This window comes from Euleptes europaea, chromosome 1 (genome assembly GCF_029931775.1).
Source record: "Euleptes europaea isolate rEulEur1 chromosome 1, rEulEur1.hap1, whole genome shotgun sequence".
In the NCBI taxonomy this organism is placed as follows: Eukaryota; Metazoa; Chordata; class Lepidosauria; order Squamata; family Sphaerodactylidae; genus Euleptes; species Euleptes europaea.
The window spans coordinates 90,280,810-90,298,481 of NC_079312.1; the positions used below are offsets into that span (position 1 = coordinate 90,280,810).

Consider the following 17,672-nt stretch of genomic DNA (forward strand, 5'->3'; position numbering starts at 1 on the left):
GCATGTGTGTACAAGCAATATCTACCTTTCTTCTTTGGGGTGGGCTTCTCAAATTGTGTTTCTAATCATAAGTCACTGAAAATCTGAGAAGCCACACATTTGCCAAACTTGAGATCAATGACAGAAAATAAACGGCCAGTGATAAATAAGAGAAAATGCTTGTTGAACTGCCCGTATCTGAGCTAATTTGGCTGAAGTGGACAGGAATGCTTCAAGCAGAGGTCACAAAAGTGAAGTCTAATCTAGTGAAGCACTTCAATCCATTATCCTAAGCAACTCTGACTGCCCTCAGGAAATATCTTAATTGTTGTCATTAAAGCATCTGTTGCCATTTAGTAAATGGTTTGGAGTTCCTTCTCTCCCTCTACCCCCGCCCTCCATTCGTCATGCTGTCTGCTGCTCTGCTACTTGCCTCTTCTGCAATGACAGAAGAACTTCACCATTTCCCAGTCAGCGCTATACATACTTGTAGATGGAGCAACAGACAGCAGCTGGCCAGTGTGGGGTAGTAGTCAGAATGTTGGACTAAGACCTGGAAATTGTGCTAGATAGGTGGCTACATAGGCAGACAGATTTGCTGCCACTTTTGAGAAAAGAAGCCACATGTTAGCATTTAAAAGCAATTGTTAGGAATGGAAAAGGACCATGCAATTTGGCACAGAACTGAACAGAGAGAATCGGTGATCTGGGAGAGTCTATGAAATAGGAGAGTCTATGAAACATAAGGGGAGAGTCTATGAAATAGGAGAGTCTATGAAACATAAGGACTGTCAAAGGAAAGTGTTTGAATTTCGAAAAGAATTTTAAAAGCCATTGTTTAAAGATGCTAACTACTAGTATAACTTGAGGGAAGAACAGGGCTTTGTCAGAAGTAATAGTTTTGGCAGACCAGGAGAAGCATTAATCTCTGTGATACATTTCTATCCTGCCTTTCCTCCAAAGAGCTCAAGGCAGAGTACATAAGGTTTTCAGGAACTTAAATTGCTGGGCTACATAAATATTAATAATTATTTTTTATTTTACTCATTGGCAATATTATTTCAGGCTTCAAGCAACACAACTAAAGCTACCACAATACAAAGAATATAAATGTCCTATACAGATAAATAACTGTTGGGAAGTTGCCTGTTTCAGATATTTGCAGGCACATTGTTCAATTTCAGGGATCCCTTTGACACATCGGTGTTCAGAGTTGAAAGGGCTATGTTCTCATATAACTCTCGAGAGGCAAAGCACCTAAAGTTGTGAAGCAGAACGACCAAATCCTTTTGGAAATTCTTGTTTAGAAACCCATAAAACACTGGATTGATGCATGTCGCCAGCATGGCCACCAAGTGGCACAAGATGAAGACCACGTTATGGTGGCAGTACATCAGTGCCTCATGGTTCCAGTCAAACACAATGTTAAAGATGTTCAGAGGTAACCAGCATGCTGCAAAGGTCACCACAATAGAAAAGAGCATAATATTAATCCTTTTGCTTTCATTTAGCCTGCTCTCATTCTCCCTTATGTTATCTACTTTGCCATGCCTCTTTTGAAGACACACATATATCTTGGCATAACAGACAAAAATGAACCCCAGTGGGAAGAAATACTGGAAAACCAACATGGTCGTGGTAAACACCCGTCGCTCTTCAACTGATGGCCACACTTCAATGCAGATAACCTTGTTCATATAGGCATCAGTGTGAGAAGAAAGGCTTTCAAGGGGTTCATCACTAACTTGCAGGAACACAAAAAAGGGAACTGATATTATCACAGAGAACCCCCAAATGAAGACAATTCCCCAGTAGGCATGGGAAATGTTGGGCTTCCAGCCACGTGGGTTCACTATTAGCTGGTACCTCTCGAGAGCAATTAGTATAAGTGAGAATGTGGAGGCAGTGACAGACATACTTTGTACAAAGTTAGTTATTTTACACATTGCATCTCCAAATACCCAATAGTCCATCAGAGTGTACGAAGCATTGAAAGGAATGCATACGATGCAAATTAAGATATCGGACAAGGAGAGATTGGCAATCAAAATGTTGGTAACGTTTTGGCTTTCCTTCTGTTTTCTGATGATGATAATCAGGCACAGGTTGCCAAAAAACCCCACCAATATCACTACAGCATAAGCTGTGATGAGCAAGAAGACTGCAGGGAAGGACGATGGGCAGGAGGATTCAAAGTGCTGAAACTGTGATTTACTGCTGTTTGCAATAGACAGATTCATGCTGGGCTGTTGAATAGTTTTACCAATCATGAAACAACTCTGAAACCACAGACATAATTGTAGCTTGAAAGCCGGTTATTGTTTTTTAAAACCTCTTTTGATTTAATTATTTTCTTGGAGTAGCTCAGCAGCAGGTGTACTTAACAAAAATAAAATTCTTCTTTATGAGCTGCTTCTTAGGGGAGATCTGATCATGGATGAATTCTGAAAATACAAGGGAGGGGAAGGGAAGCTCAATTATACAACGACTTTAGTATTGTGTTTTTGGAATTATGCTTTTTGTTTGATCCCCAGGAATTTGGTACATTTAGAACAACTGCTTAGGAGAAACACAAGTTGCTAACTAAAGATTTTCTAAAATTATGCTTAAACCATAAACCTAAAAAAAGACATATCAGTTACCCCAAATACAAAGCTCCTCTGTAGAGCTTCAAGGCACAGAGCTCTGTGTGAGCAGGATCTCCTGGCAATTGATATACATGTATAGAATGGCCTCTGACATTGAAGGGATAGTCACAGGGAATGCTGTTTGGGCATGAAAACTCTGACACATGTGCTGAACAGCTGATCTGAGATTCAAACACCTAGTTTTCAGATACGTTTACTCAAAAGTAAGTCCCAGTGAATTCAATAGAATTTTCTTCCTAGAACGTATGCTTAGGGATATATTCCCATGCCATGCTTCTTTTCCCTCTAGAATTTCAGTCCTTACAAACCGCATCCATATTCCGAACACAATATGCAGCTGACATACAAATCAAGGTCTCGGGTGCAAATACCTTCCCAGGAACACAGTGGCAAATAGAAGACCAGCCTGGCCGTAGCCATCAGCAAGAAAATTAGTTGCTGAAGGTGCCTTGCCTCCCTTCCCCACCGTAAGTTTCTTAAATATATCTCACCATAGTCCATTAATGAAGTGACCCTGAAACACATGCCTGAATCAGCCGTTCTTCACCTCTATCAGTAAGTAGCCTTCTGTTGCAAGGCAAAGCCAAAGTTTGGAAACAAGCTGTAGAAACAAAGCCAGAAAAAAAACACACCAAATTACAATGGATAATCATTTCTACCTGTGTTATTCCCATGCAGGCATAAGCTTTTGTGCAGTGCAGCCCACTTGATTAGTATTTAAGAAGCAACAAGAGTCTGTTGCTTTGGGGGCAAAAGACTAACAAATCTACCCCCTCAGAATTTTCTTTATGGCACTTTTCTTTCACAAAGCAGTCTGCCAGCATGGACAAGCACAACAGCATGCACACCTTTTCTTAGCTGTGAACGTTCCAGGGATAGAGTTTGACCTGAGTTAGTTCCCTATGGAGAGCACTCAAAACATGTGGTTTTTGGTCGCGTTTTGCTTTATTTAGAAATATATAGTTAAAGAATAAGTCGATGCATTTGAGTCACTCCTGCAGGGCAGAAGATGTGCTATACCACATCAGGTCTCCAGAGTCAGACAGACTGACTGAGTGCTTGCTTCAGCCAACTCACAGCTGGGTCTGTCTGTTTCTCTTTCTGTCTCTGCCAGTCTCTAAATTACATTTTCTTTTCACACAAACACCCATCTCTTCCAAGTCACAATGGCTGCTTGGTTAGAACCTTCTTGTGACACTTAAGCCCCATCCAGGAGATATCTATAATCATTAAGAAACATCACCATTCTATCGTAACACTGGTTAGATTTATCCTACATGATTATCAGAATACAACTTCATAACAATGATTACCCAAAGCTGGAGTCAAATAATGTTGGCTTTTGGCTTGCAATACATACCAGTCCATGACAGAGGATCTTAAAGAGTGAGCTCACAGAGCATCATGAGAACCACGGCATTGCACTGCAGACTCTCCTGCCCTTCTCATTTAGTCCTGCAGCTTTCAGCAATTGATGCCTTTCACAAATATGGTCAGTACTAGAATGCAGATGGTTCTGGTGGCACAGAACAATTGATTAGGTGAAAGGCATCAATATGAAGTGGTGATATGCCTATGAAATACTGAATGTATTTTGACCAGCTGAAAACGGCTAAAAGCATGAAAAGTGGCAACTGGTGGAAATAAATAGCAGAGTGGCAGAAACGCAACGGGTTTGCATCGAAGAAAGGGTGGCTGAAGAAGAGTATAACGAAAACAGGGACACCCTACCGCAAACCTGTACCACCCATCTCCACCCACATGCTTTGGACTGCTACTAGTATTGCATTACCACCCAATTGTTGGACTGCTACCATTTATATATGATTAATTTGAATGAAAAAGGTATTGGGGTCACTTTTGCATCCTTAAAATGAATGAGAATGCACTTGTAATTTGTCTTACATATGTATGATGACTCTTGTGAATATAGTCTGTTAGGTTGAAGCTGTGTTTTGATTAATTATATTATGGTATAAGGGTTAATTGATGCCATAGTGGCTGCGTATTTCTTATCAACCTCCAGGTATTAGCTGAAGATCTCCTGCTATTACAACTGATCTCCAGCTGATAGAGATCAGTTCCCCTGGAGAAAATGGCCACTTTGGCAATTGGACTCAATGGCATTGAAGTCCCTCCTCTCCCCAAACCCCTCCCTCCTCAGCCTCCGTCCCAAAAACCTCCCGCTGGTGGCGAAGAGGGACCTGACAACCCTACTGATGGCATAGTCAATGGACGGTGAACATACACGAGAGAATGGTCCTTAGGCTTCTGTGCAATGCAGGCAGGGCTTTCCTCTGTTGTGTCTGGCCGCATGTGTAGTTTTAGCTGCAGTGTTTCATTTCCATTTCTGAAGTACTTCTAAAATAAGGTACTAATCTCCTATTTTACAGTGCAAATTTTCTCGAAACTTAACGGAAATAAAACATTTGAACAGCTGGTGGTACTTCTCCATATACTGTTTCCAAAGAGTACCCTTTATACACCTATGCATGTGATAAAAACCTGGTGATTACTTTTTCTATGGAAATGCAACTTCAGGAGGGCGCAAGTGGAAAATCTGCAAGGGAGGAGCATAAATATTTACCAACCTGCCACTTCTCCCATTTATAAATCCACGGAGGGCTCAGGGGAGGGCAACTTGGACTGAAGGATAGAGAAAAGGTTAAGCACTCTTGGTTTTTCTGCTCCAAACCTAAGATTCCTCATACTAGGCAAATAGTCATAATTTGGATTCTTTTATATTACTTTATTATAAAAATATTATTGTCAATGGATTATATTAAATCCCCTCTCCCCTGACAAGTGGAAGATACTTTGGTGCATCCAAGGGGAAGTGTTTACTGCAGCTTTTCACCCCCTCTAATACTCTAGCGAGTCCCTTAAACTTTGGGAAGATTTGTTTGGGTTATGAGTGTGTGTGCACATGCAGATGAATGCCGGAGGAAGGGAGAGAAGAAAATAATTGAAGCATTCTCATCCTACTTTGCGCCTGAGCCCATATACTGTGTTACCCCGTTATTACCCACCACGGATTAAACCTAACCGATGCTCAGTGCTTTGCATCAGGCAACTGCAAATATAAAATAGGTAAATCAGTTCAGATATGCAGATAGACAGTGGGTTTGGTGAGGGTTTCTGCAAGAGTTGGCAAATTTAACAACTACATATCTATACTAGGGGAGGGGCTGTGGCTCAGTGGTAGATCATCTGCTTGGCCTGCAGAAGGTCCCTGATCCAACACCTGGCATCTCCAGTTCAAAGGATCAGGCAGTAGGTGATATGAAAGACTTTTGCCTGAGACCCTGGAGATGTGCTGCCAGTCTGAGTAGATAATACTGCCTTTGATGGACCAATGGCCTGATTCAGTAGAAGGCAGCTTCATGTGTTCGTGTGTTCATATCTATCTATCTATCTATCTATCTATCTATCTATCTATCTATCTATCTATCTATCAATCAATCAATCAATCAATTAAATAGTGGTGGCTATAATCAGTGGTAGATCAACTGCTTGGCATGCAGAAGGTTCCAGATTCAACCCCTGGCATCTCCAGTTCAAAGGAACAGGCAGTAGGCGATATGAAAGACCTTTGCCTGAGACCCTGGAGAACTGCTGCCAGTCTGAGTAGACAATACTGACTTTGATGGACCAATGGCCTGGTTCAATATAAGGCAGCTTCGTGTGTTCATATCTATATATAAATTAAATAGTGGTGGCTATAATTAAAGGTAAGGGTAAATTAGTGAGGCCACAATCCAGTACACAGTCAAGAACATTTACATCTCATTGAAATAAATGCAGCTGTTTGGGAGTTGTCTTTATTAAACAAATCAGTCCAAAATATATGTTAAATGTTTTGAACAGTTTGTTGTCCTTTATTATAATTGTCAATTATGGTAGAAATCATGTAGACAAACCCTCCTGATTTCAGCCATTTTGCTGACATTGAAGCAGAGGTTGTTATTATTTCCAGTTTTTCCCCCTTAGGCAGCATTTTAAAAAAGATTTCTTGTAGCTGTCTTTCTTGCTACATGAGTTTTTCTTTCTTTCTTGTACTTTGAAAGATGCCAACTTGGAAGGCTTTAAGAGGGGAGTGGACATATTCATGGAGGAAAGTGATATTCATGGCTATTAGTTAAAATGGATACTAGTCATGCTGCATGCCTGTTCTCTCTAGTATCAGAGGAGCATGCCTATTATATTAGGTGCTGTGGAACACGGGCAGGATGGTGCTGCTGCAGATATCTTGTTTGTGGCTTCCCAGAGGCACCTGGTTGGCCACTGTGTGAACAGACTGCTGGACTTGATGGGCCTTGGTCTGATCCAGTAGGGCCTTTCTTAAGTTCTTATGAATTTTTTTTTTTTTGGGGGGGGATGTGTTCTAAACAGACAGGATCCCTGTAGGATTTCCTGTGTCCAAAAGTTGCAATAGAAAACATTTTAGCTCCAGAATGGAGCATCAGCAAGATTCTTCTGGAGTCTGCAGTTATGAAATCCTGGCTCCACAGAACTCAACAGAAATTAACTGTTATTGTAAAAATGCTACAAAACTATTCTGCGTGCTCAAGATATGATTGGCACAAAATAAAATCCAAAAGTATCCTAGGATTGTGCAAGGGGACTGAAAAAATGTGGGAATGGCAAAAGCCTTCTAGCAATCTCATTCTTCAAAGGTTAGAGCCAGTGTGGTATAGTGGTTAAGAATGGCGGACTCTAATCTGGAGAACCGGGTTTGATTCCCCACTCCTCCACATGAGCGGCGGACTCTAATCTAGTGAGCTAGGTTTGTTTCCCCACTCCTCCACGTGAAGGCTGCTGGGTGACCTTGGGCTAGTCACAGTTCTCTCTGAATGCTCTCTGAGCCTCACCTACCTCACAAGGAGTCTGTTGTGGGGAAGGGAAGGGAAGGTGAGACTCCTTAAAGGTAGAGAAAAGCGGGGTATAAAAACCAACTCTTCTTTGTCTTTCTCTCCCACCCACCATCTTTCTCCTATACCCATACAATTTTTCTGTGCAACCAGAACCATCTGCATTCTAGTATAGACCATATTTGTGAAAACTGATCAACATAATTATTCAAAGTTCAGACTTATGTTGACAATGTATTTTGCAATTGCGTTTACTTATAAAATTTACCTCTTGTCATACTGCACAACAAATTTCTTCCCTTACAAATAATACATTGATAAATGTTTCGCTTACAGAAACAGTCACTCGGAGAAAAAAAATCTTTAATTACAATTGCCCACAAATTGACTCAACCTATATTTATTTATTAATTAATTTATTTTTTGATTTATATCCTGCTTTATCCTGGCCAAAGCCTGGCTCAGAGCAGTTTACATCATAAAACATTACATAATAATTCAATTAATTATATTGATACATAATAAATATTTAACACTTTAAAACCCACAATTTAAAGCTCACTCTAAAATCTGATGGTGCCTGCTACATTGACCCAAGGATCACCAGCCAGCCTGGAGGGTCAAACCCATTCTTGGCATCTAAAGATAGAAGAATTGCCTCCTTGTCATTCATGAAGATGGTGAAGAATCCTTAGTAAGACTACAGGTAAAAGAAGTCTTCATAGGAACATCAAATTTGGAAAATAAATTCTCTATTGCTATGCAGTCCTACTTGTTTCCTAAACAATCTGGAGAAAGGGATACTTTGTCACGTACATCTGATTCCGCAGCGGCTGGGATCCAAAGCAGTACACAATGTTGTCTTTGCACATGGGGGTTTTCAGCTCCCCCTCCAAACAGCAACCCATAATTGCCCCCCAAAGTCAGGAGTCCTCTAGAGTGGCACACCATGAGATGCAAGGCTCTGCCATAGAAAGAAAATGTCCTTGCCCTTATGCACGTGTGGAAGCATTTTCCACTTGCACTTAGGGAGGGGAATTGGATCCCAGCAGCTTCCCACAAGGCAAGGAAAGGAAAGAAAACAAACAAACAAACAAACAATTGATAATCTTATTATGAATAGTCCAACATCTTACCTTTTGGAAATTTCAAATAACATTTCCACTCCCTTGTTTTGAATGGTCTTCTTTTCCTTCCCATACTAAACAGTGGCAAAATCAAGAGACTGGTCTTTTGTGTCCAAAGGGATCAGGAGTGTAGAATCTCTCTTATTAAAGCTAGATGTAAAGTCTATTCAGCTCACTGCCTTCTGAAGCCAACTGATTGACTGACATTTCCCACTGGGAACTGAAGTCACCACACTGAAGAGCCACTGCTGAGAAACGGAGAAATAAAGGGAGCTCTGGAGTCTGAGGGGGAGAGGAAAACCAATAAGGAGGCAGCTGGGAGGAGAGACCAGTAGTCATGGGGATGATGTTTTCCATGACTGTTTTTTTTTTCAAGTGTTATCTTCCAACCTGATTTGCAGTTATCTATTCTATGGCACACTTGTTTACTTTTAAAAAGTCCATGCTGGATTTCAGAGCTGTACATATTTACTGAGGTTTATTACTTCAGTGTAGAATGTGGGAGTGTCAAGATACAGTAGATTTCTTTAGTTTGCTTCCCCCCCTTTTTTGTGTGGTGTTGCTGGTGGCAAAATTAAAACCATGTTTATTTTTCTACCTGATTGCTTAACTGCAACCCATTCAGATCAACAGCAGTGTTGTGACTGGCTTCCAAGCAGTGTGGTGTACATCTCATTTTGGTGCGCACTTCTAGAACCACAGATACCAAGATTCAAGAGGCAGATCATATAATCATAGTTAACATATGTATAGGGTTGCCAGGTCCCCCTTCGCCACCAGCGGGAGGTTTTTGGGGCGGAGCCTGAGGAGGGCGGGGTTTGGGGAGGGGAGGGACTTCAATGCCATAGAGTCCAATTGCCAGAGTGGCCATTTTCTCCAGGGGAACTGATCTCTGTTGGCTGGAGATCAGTTGTAAGAGCAGGAGATCTCCAGCTAGTACCTGGAGGTTGGCAACCCTACTGCCACAGCTGGCGGAGCCAGCCACAAAATGATTCCCACAAGCCACACAGCGCAGATCCTTGTGCTGTGGTGGCAGCTGCTGCCAGAGCAACATTTTAAAAAAACTACACAGCCGATCAAATCTCCAATAGTCAATGAGAAGCCTTGCTGGGCAAAAGCCCTACTTGGCCCTGCCCACTTCCTAAAAACACTTGGTGGCAGGGTTGCCAGATCCCCCCTCTCCATCGGCAGAAGGTTTTTTTTTTGGGAGGGGCTAAGGCGATTGCACACTTGCTCAGCTGTGCACGACGTGATTATGTCACTTCTGGGTTTACCCCTGGAAACACCACATTGCTGCAGCCGCTTTAGCACCTCAACACCCCCCACAAACAGCCCAATGGATTGGTGGGCAATTGCCCACTGAAACCACCCACCTGGCAACCCTACTCAGCGGGCATCAGAAAAGGTATTGTGGGTGCCACGGGACCCCTGCTCTGAGCAATAAGAGAAGGGTAAAAAACAATGCACTTAACTAGAAAGTAACTTTATTGTCCTAACAAGGTACAGACAAAAAGCAGAATCAGCAATAAAAACCGAAATAGTTGGAAGCAAATAAAATAACCAGTTTTACCTAATCATTTTGGGTAGTTGTGTCATTTTAAGATAAGTTCCCTATTAAAGTGATTGTTAGATCTTAATTATGTTCATTATGCATATTAAACACAGAGAAGACAACCACCGAAGACACTTCTGCAGCCAAGCCACCTCGATCCAAAGAGAAACATTCCTGTATTCCACTCCGTAATTTTCATCCATCATTATTGTAATACACCTAATAGCAAAGTGGGTGGCTGCCAATCACAAACATAGCAAATCCAGGTCACACATACTATATATTTAGGGAGAAGCCCCCAGAGATGTAGAAAAATGTGTAAATTAACCATGTAAAAAACTTCCCAAAATGGCCTGATGAGAACTGAGTGTGCTCCATGAGTCATATCCAATGATGTGTGACCACACCTGTTCAGAGCAGCTGAACATTGGTTAAATGAAAGAAACAGAAAGGAAGAGCTGCTGAATCTGACACAATCCTGGAGGTGGAGATTGGAGTACATATTATGGCGTATAGAGGAAATTTCCAAACTGTTTATCCTCTGCTCTTCTCCTGGTGACTCAGGCAAAAGTAGGAAGCCAAAACAGCGCAGGAAAAGGGTCCCTCCCCCATGGAGGGAGGACTGCCTGGTGGTAGCAGCTGTGGGCAACTTGGGGCCACTTCATGTGAGTCTTGCTCCGGGGGCTGCTTTGTGCAAGACTCGCCCAAGGCCATACAAAACTCTTGATTGGGCTGGGGCTAGGGTTGCCAGGTCCCTCGGCGCCACCGGTGGGAGGTTTGGGGGGCGGAGCCTGGGGAGGGCGGAGTTTGGGGAGGGGAAGGACTTCAATGCCATAGAGTCCAATTGCCAAAGCGGCCCTTTTCTCCAGGTGAACTGATCTCTATCAGCTGGAGATCAGTTGTAATAGCAGATCATCTCCAGCTAGTACCTGGAGGTTGGCAACCCTAGCTGGGGCAGCCCTGGTGGGGGAACTAGAAGAGGTGTTCACCCAGGCCATCACGACACCGGGACTTTTCCTGTTGGCCAGAGTGACCAATTTGCCCCTGCTGTGATTCCTCACAGGCCCTTACCTTGTTCTTTCTATTACTGAAGTTCCTGGTCAGGTGCCTATCAACTGGAGTTGACGGGATAGGACTGGGGAAAATGAACCCCCTAGGATTTGTTAAGCAGCATGCAGACTGCAGCGCCTCACAGCTTCTGGCATCCTGAAATGAAAATGAGGATGAAGCGAGGGTGGGAAGATGCCCACTTTTTTTAACCAGTCCTTTTCTTCCAAAGGTAACCGTATTATACATATGACTGTACTATGAGGGAAATTTCCTAATTGTTTACAACCCTGCCCACTCGACATTCCTTACAGGCCCCCAACTTTAGTTAGTATTTTAAATCTTATTATTTACATCCTCTGAGAAAACAGCATCTGAAGAAGCATTAGAAGCAACGATAAAAGGCAAATAAAGGCTTCATTCATCCATACAGACCAATCAACAACATTAGATGGTAATATGGGGCTGATATCATGGTGGTTTAAAGATGTGATTGCACTTGAATGCAACTCCTAATAATTATGGATATATCATATATATATGTGCGTGTGTGTGTTGGTATAATTTTACCAGCTAAAAATAACACTAACATAACAATATTTATCTCTATACGAACTATGTTTGCAGTAAAGGTTAATGAATAGCAGAACTGTGTTTGCAGTACTTGAATATTCGTGCTACTTTTAACTGCCAAGTAAAAACCTACCTCCAAGTAGCCTTTAGCGCTAGGTAAACACAGATTGATGGCTGAATGGAAGGCATGGCCACAGCTTTATTAGAGAGTTAATTTTATAATCACTCCAATCTGATAAGAAAAGATCAAGCACATCTTACAGATAAAGTTCTGAAGAGCGGAATCGATGCTCAGTCTTAGACACCAGACTTGCCTATTATGGGATGGCAGCAGGGCAAATGTGACCTCACATCTCAGGATGTACACAACGACTTCATCTTTACACTCCTGATGTACCGCTTCATCCTCTTACATGGATTAGCTGCTGGACACCCAGCCTATGTTTAATTTAAACCAGACTTGAATTGCAGTTCGTGGACTTGCTTTCAACACCAAATTCTCTGCTTAGAAATTATAGTGGGGTGAGGGGAGCTAATCCAGTAATCTTCTCCTTCCTTTCAATAACTCTACTCTCTAGGTTCCAAATATAACACATTAAATCCATGGATACATTCAGAGGCTTTCCAGAGATTTACTCTGAATCCTATTCTTAACTCCCCTTAATGATCTGTTAATTCATGCCTGGCAAAATTAAATAGTTGGTGGTCATTTAGCATTGAGTTTGGGCCTACATAAATTTGAGCTTCATTTTGCAACATTTTTTTTTCTTATGGCCACTTCTCTCAGCACAACCACCTTATTAGACTCTTAAGCTGAATGATGTCGACTAATTCTAAGAAAAGCAGAAATGTCCATATTACTGACACCTCCTCAAAGCCTCCTTAAAGCAGTGAGGATGGGTTATTTGCCAAAATGTTCTTGCATCAGCCTTTTAGGTGGGATACCTAGAAAGAGTGTGGTTTTAGGTTCCTTGGGATCCATAACAGATAGGTTGTCCCTTTTGGTTTCAGAGTGTTCCATCAAGTTCAACCCAAGTGTATTTTTTAAACAGCTGCTAAATTATAAGCACTGGACACTCCATTACCTTCTTGGCTACTTAAGATTTCTATTTCTAAGGTGTTCTTAGGAGAAAACGTGTTTCGTCCTGAGAAGGCCTTCCTCAGTGGTCAGTCATAGAGTTATAATCTAGCACACATCCTAATAATATAATTGTGTCATAATGTACAGTAAAAAATGCATAAAAGCCCGGCATGTAACAGAAGGTAAGACATGGAAGCCATGTTCTAGTATATAAGGAATAAATAACCTTACAGGGAGCTTCATTATACTAGAAGGGCTTTTATGCATTTTTTTACTGTACATTGTGACAATTATATTATTAGGATGTGTGCTAGATTATAACTCTATGACTGACCACTGAGGAAGGCCTTCTCAGGACAGACGTGTTTGGTCCTTATTGGATCCTACTTTGGTCAATGTAAGATTGTACATCGCAGGTGTATAGGTTTGTATATATTGAATGTGAAAGTATTGCCTGTGATAGAGGCCTTATGTTTTTAACTTGACTGTGCACCTTATTAAATTTATATATTTGTAATTTTTCAGGTCAACCTCTTTGGTTTGGAATCAGCATTTTGGTGGTCCTCCCCCCTTTTTTTGTGTGTTCTTAGGAGAAAGCCAGGTGACACTGTAAGATTTCTGATCTGAAACACATTTTTATTTTATGTAAATGGAAGCTTTAGGAGGCCTCAACTCAGATTGGGATCATAGTATGGGGAAATTGGGGTCACAACCTCAGCTGCTTCCTCCCCTCACTGTTTGTCCTGTTGTTAAATACCGAGGTTGCCTGTATGGGGCTTCAACATTTTCTCCAAAGGAACAAACAGCAGCTACAGATGAACCTCTAGTTTGTTTTCAAAGGCTCCATTTCGCTTGTTGTTTTGAATACGGTCACACACAAAAAATATCCAAACAGAAGGCAGGTGAAAAGGTGGATCGCTAGTATCAAGTATTTTTTGTGCTATGCAAGAGTGTGTAAGGGGTGCAGGAAAAATGCATGTGAAGATTGAAGAAAGACCACATTAATCAAGAGAAATATGACAGTGCAAACCTAGGTAGAGTTAATCCATTCCCAACCCACTGAAATCAATAAGGGAAGCTAGTCGTTTGATTCATATAATGAACACCTATTTCCTCAAAGTTACTCTTCTGTTGCAGGCTTAGTGGCTTGGTTCTTGTTGAAATTTATTGTGGGTGAATTGTGGGATTTTTCTGTGAAACACAACTCTCCCCCCCCCCATAGATTCCTCCTGTTACAGCCCCAAATTCCCCCTGCTGAAATGCTGTTCCTGGGAGATGGGGGACACCCAGGAATAGCATGAGGGAAGTTGAACGGCAGCTGTAGGAAAGGGGAATTAGCAAAAATGCCCCTCACCTCACCTCGTGTTTGCTGATCTGTCTGGCAGATTTCAACCCACTGTATTTTTTAAGCATTCAAATTGCAGACGTTTATATCTTTAGAGTAGTTCCAACACTACTTCATGGCTTCCCTAGAGCATTTGGGGGAATAAGGTGGAAAGTAAAATAGCAGATACACTCAGCCAGCCTAAAAGAGCAATCAAAATCTCACCCCATCTTACAGCTGACCCTGCACTTGGCCAATTTAATGATGGTCTTCTCACATGGAATATGGTTGTACAATGAATAATTGGAATAAACAGTGATGCTGATAGAGCAGCCCTAGATAAGATGCTGTGTTGCTGCTGGATAGAGAATCAGGCTGCAGACCTTTTTCAGAATGACAAGAAATACTGTTAGAACTTCTTTTGGACGTTATGTGTGGGATCAAGTGAAAACAGAAAGTGTGTAAGTTCTGGTAGGTAAAGCTATTAATAGTCTGCATGAATGTATACCGATCTTTTATGCTACTCTGCCACCATGTGGCCCCTAAATGACATTTAACATGAAGTTATATTTTGGAAAGAAAAAGAGAGAGTGTGAAGCAACCCATTTATTGAGAAGCAAAATCCATCACAACCAATGGGATGTTGTTCCACGTATTTAGGATCAGGCACTAAAAGAATCACCATAGCGTTTGCAAACTTTACAAATCAGATAAGGGAGAGACTTCCATGGAGTAACGTATAACTGGTTAAGTTAATGAGGGAACTAAGCACCAATGCCTTTGAAAATAAAGAAGTTATTAAATATGCCAGTCAGAACCAGCTGTTCAGCCAAAGTTTTATAGCTTTGCAGGATGTAAAATAGGAAGTCTCATCTATCATCCAGGACTTCCAAACAACTAGCTTATTCATCCAGGACCAGGGCATACTGAAGTGAGGACTGCAAATGCGCATAGACTCAAATTTCTGCATTGTAGTCAGGCATTTTTAAAATTATTCTTGCTTTGGTGAGAACTGAAATGTGCTTAATATTTCCTTTACTTATCTTGCTAACTTTTTTGATTCTCCAGTGTCCCTGAAGATAATATATCCTCCTAGCACCTTAGTACCCTTCTTACGTTTCAGGAAGGTTCCAAATGCAATACAGTGTTAGGCTGTTTCCTGTCTTAAACACATGAACAAAATCAGTGCAATAAGTTCTTGTAGGTTATCCGGGCTGTGTAACCGTGGTCTTGGAATTTTTTTACACAGCCCGGATAACCTACAAGAACCAATGAACTCTGACCGTGAAAGCCTTCGACAATATTCAGTGCAATAACTTTGATAAGGACCAACCAAATTGACACCAAATATTGTGCAAACCTTTGAGCTCAATTGAACTCTTGATCAAGCTGGATGTTACAAAATTTAAAAAGACAGGCGAGTGGGAACAATCACTCCTGTTATATTTAATTTATGTCACTTGCTGCCTTGTTACTTAAAGGTAAAGGTCCCCTGTGCAAACACCGGGTCATTCCTGACCCATGGGGTGATGTCACACCTCGATGTTTACTAGGCAGACTATGTTTACGGGGTGGTTTGCCAGTGCCTTCCCCAGTCATCTTCCCTTTACCCCCAGCAAGCTGGGTACTCATTTTACTGACCTCGGAAGGATGGAAGGCTGAGTCAACCTTGAGCCAGCTACCTGAAACCGACTTCCATCGGGATCAAACTCAGGGCAGAGCTTGGGCTGCAGTACTGTGGCTTACCACTCTGCGCCATAGGCCTTGTTACTTACCTTCTTGTTTTTCACATTCACATGCATTTCCTTCTTCCATAACTTCCATTTACTCCTAACATAGCACTGAAATAGCTGCAAGTTTCTCTTTGTAGGGAGGGGATCAAACCTTGAAGGGGCTAGATTTTGGTTGATTTGACAGTTTTGGCAGTTTTGCCTGGAATTTTCATCACTTCTTCATATGGTTATTAAGGAGAATCCAAATGACAACGCTGCCAAACCACCGCAATCCAATGTTTTCTCCATTGTCTTCCCTATTTTTTTTCAGAGTGGGTTTGTGATGATATTTTGGATTTTGACTAGAATTCCAACATTAGCACATCTAGTATAGATGGGAAAATGTTATAGAGCTACTGGGCAGTAGGTGTGACCAGGTTGGTGATGTCATTGCCATTTCCTGGTTGAAATGCCATTTTTTAAATGTCCTGCAATACAGACCCTGCAATACAGACCCCCCATTATTCTTAAAACAGCCATCACAAAGAGGTAATGAGATCAGGAAACATTTAACCAAAATGCCAATTATAGCAAAGAATGGGGAAGACTATAGATCTGGGAATGGGCTTGGTTGACTTGCAATAAGCACTGAGTGGATGAACAAATCCTGGCAGGATATATAAGCTGTGCTAACAGTAAAAGAAGGGCACTCAGCTGAGAACAGGGTAGCCACTGAATACTTACTCCAAGCGTCTGCTTGGGATGCAAAGCCTGGAGCTTGCCCTGTTCCAAAAAGCATATTTCACAGTGCAATCCTTAACAGACTTAAACCTTTTGCAGCCCACTGAAGTGAATGGCCCTAGAAGTGCTTAACTCTGCTTAAATGGCACCGTTATACCTTGTATAAGAAAACTAGTGTTTCTTTTCTACTCATACCCGTGTTGTGGTTCCTGTCCCTCCCCCTCTCCCTTTGCAGTTCCTTTCTCTAACCACCCCTGCCATCACCACTCCCCACGAGGGATTGGAGCACTTATTTATTTGTGATATTTATAGCCCGCCTTTACACAGAGTGAGCCAATACAATCCATGGGGATTGGCCAGGTAAATGCATTCTGGCCAGAGCAGAGGGGCTGCAGCGGCAAGACGTATGTGTTGTGTGTGTGTGTGTGTGTGGGGGGGATTTGCCAGCTTGGCCATCCACCATCCTTTTGCAAGGATCTGACACCCTACCCCATGTGTCTCTTCACTTTAGAAGGGAGGTTCGGGTTAAGGGTAGAATCCCACCCACCCAATTCTCCTCTGCGTGGGGTGACAGCTGCAGGTGGCGAGGGCGCTGTAAGGGCAGGCAGCAGCTGTCGCAGGAGCTCCCGGGGGAATGGAGCCCCGCATCTGGCACACCGAGCACACCGCCTGCTGCCCCCTGCAGGCTTCCGGGTCCAAAACAGCGGGGCTGCTTCACAAGGCTGGTCAGGGCACGAGGCGCATGCGTGCCCAGGGCTTCGCGGCCCGGCCGCGCCCACTCCTCCCCTAACCGGCCACGTTGTTTGCCCCTAAGCAGGTGAGCCGGCTGCGACTCTCAATCCTTCTACTGCGTATGGTGAGGAGGGTGGATTCTGCCCGGCTGGATAAGGCACACTCTGTGTGCAGAAGTGCAGACAACGATCCTCCCTTTGGGGGGGGGGGGATTTAAATGCACCCACTTTCATTCCCCCCCCAAAAGTTTCACAATTTTCTGCAAGCCTTGGGGCGGGGGCAAGT

At 42.4% G+C, this 17,672-nt stretch overlaps 1 protein-coding gene across 1 annotated transcript; it reads right to left on the reverse strand.

Moving 5' to 3' along the window:
* Nucleotides 1-1,130: 1,130 nt before the first annotated feature.
* Nucleotides 1,131-2,264, reverse strand: LOC130492207 (neuropeptide Y receptor type 6-like). Its single transcript, XM_056866007.1, has one exon. The coding sequence runs from the start codon at nucleotides 2,247-2,249 to the stop codon at nucleotides 1,131-1,133; it is 1,119 nt and encodes a 372-aa protein (XP_056721985.1). The 5' UTR covers nucleotides 2,250-2,264.
* Nucleotides 2,265-17,672: the final 15,408 nt, after the last annotated feature.